At 59.3% G+C, this 1488-nt stretch overlaps 1 protein-coding gene across 1 annotated transcript in view; it reads left to right on the plus strand.

The window, feature by feature from the left end:
- The window catches only part of LOC104271350 (maestro heat-like repeat-containing protein family member 1), a gene marked incomplete at its 5' end in the record, with an annotated part of 5002 nt that extends 3663 nt beyond the window's left edge, over window positions 1-1339 (plus strand). The window contains one exon of the mRNA XM_009865985.1: window positions 1121-1339. Within this exon, the coding sequence (XP_009864287.1) occupies window positions 1121-1339 (219 nt within the window). The remainder of the gene's footprint in view (window positions 1-1120) is intronic.
- Between the last annotated feature and the right edge of the window lie 149 nt (window positions 1340-1488).

The following is a 1488-nucleotide window of genomic DNA, read 5'->3' on the forward strand; positions in this document are numbered from 1 at the left end:
TCCCCCTTTCTCTGGCGTTAATTGGAAACACCGGCGCTCCGGCTACTCCTCGCACTAGAGCTTCTGCTAAAGTCCCTCTCGTTACCTATTAGCCTCTATCCTATGCGGGATCGCTCCGGCTTACATGACTCACCTTTTGGTCAGACCCAGTGCAGCCCAGATCCTGAAACCTGAACTGATGCTAAGCCCCCGGAGGCCGTGGGGCAGCCCCGAGCGCAGCTGGGGACGCGGCGTTCGCCTGCTCTGCTCTTAATCTGGGGGAATTTGCTGCCAGGCCTGCTCTGCACATGAACTTCCTATTCGTCTTAACGTGCGTTTTACAGCTTGTAGCGAGTGCCGAGGTGTCTCCTCGCGTTCAGCTCTGGTTCCTCTTAGGAACTCGCTCGCTGAGCTGCACCCAGGTCGAGGCTGGGACTTAGCCTTGCCAGGAGACGGGGGCTCAGGGTGGAGGGTGGCCTCGCTGGGTCCTTTTTCCACCCTAAGAATACTCGCCAGCCTCCTAGGTGATGGGGTGGGGAAGGATCCTCGACTTCCAGAGAGATCTGGGGGTTCTGCGTGCACCCAGCAAGCAGGGAAACTGGAGGAACTGCCCAACTCGTGTCCTCTAGAGGGATCTAGAGAACAAACCTTATGAGGAGCTGCTGAGGGAGCTGGGGCTGTTCAGCTGGAGCAGAGGAGGCTGGGGGGAGGCCCCATCGCTCTCTGCAGCTCCCTGGGCGGACGGGGGGGGTCGGTCTGGTCAAGGAACAAGCGATGGGATGAGAGGAAACGGCCTCAGGTTGCTCCAGGGCAGGTTCAGGTTGGGTGTGAGGAAGAATTTCTTCACTCGAAGAGTGGTGAGGCACTGGCACAGGCTGCCCAGGGCAGGGATGGAGTCCCCGTCCCTGGAGGTGTTCAAAAACGATGTAGATGTGGCACTCTGGGATGTGGTTGAGTGGTCCTGGTGGTGTTGGGTTGGTGGTTGGACTGGATGATCTTGGAGGACTTTTCCAGCCTTAATGACTCTCTGATTCTGTGATCTCCTGAAGTCCACACGTGTGCCTGGGCTGTGGGGGCTTGTCCGACGATGCCCCCAGGTACTTGATATCTCCTGGCCCTCACCCATCTCCTCTTCCCTCAGGTGCCCGACATCATGAGCATCATCCACAGCAAACTGGAGGAGGTGGACGAGGAGCACATCCGCAAGGCAGCCCAGCAGACGGTTTACGTCCTTGCCTCCCAGCACAAGAGTGTGGTGGTGTCCAGCCTCCTGAGCAGCTCGCTGCCCTTCGACAGGTCCTGCCCCGCTTCGTCGCAGCAGCCCGGGCTTTGCCTGAGCTCCGGAGCAGCTTTCGCTTAAGCCGCAACTAATCTTTTGGCTCCTTCACTCCAGGAATCAGACCCTCCTGGAATTTCCTTCATGCGCTCCAGGAGTGGCACAGCCGCTCGTCGACGGAGCTGCCTTTCGGGGGGCTTGCTGGGTTTAGAGGGGCCGGCGGGGCAAGCTCA

Source organism: Apaloderma vittatum, unplaced genomic scaffold, assembly GCF_000703405.1.
Source record: "Apaloderma vittatum isolate BGI_N311 unplaced genomic scaffold, ASM70340v1 scaffold32133, whole genome shotgun sequence".
Taxonomy (NCBI): Eukaryota; Metazoa; Chordata; class Aves; order Trogoniformes; family Trogonidae; genus Apaloderma; species Apaloderma vittatum.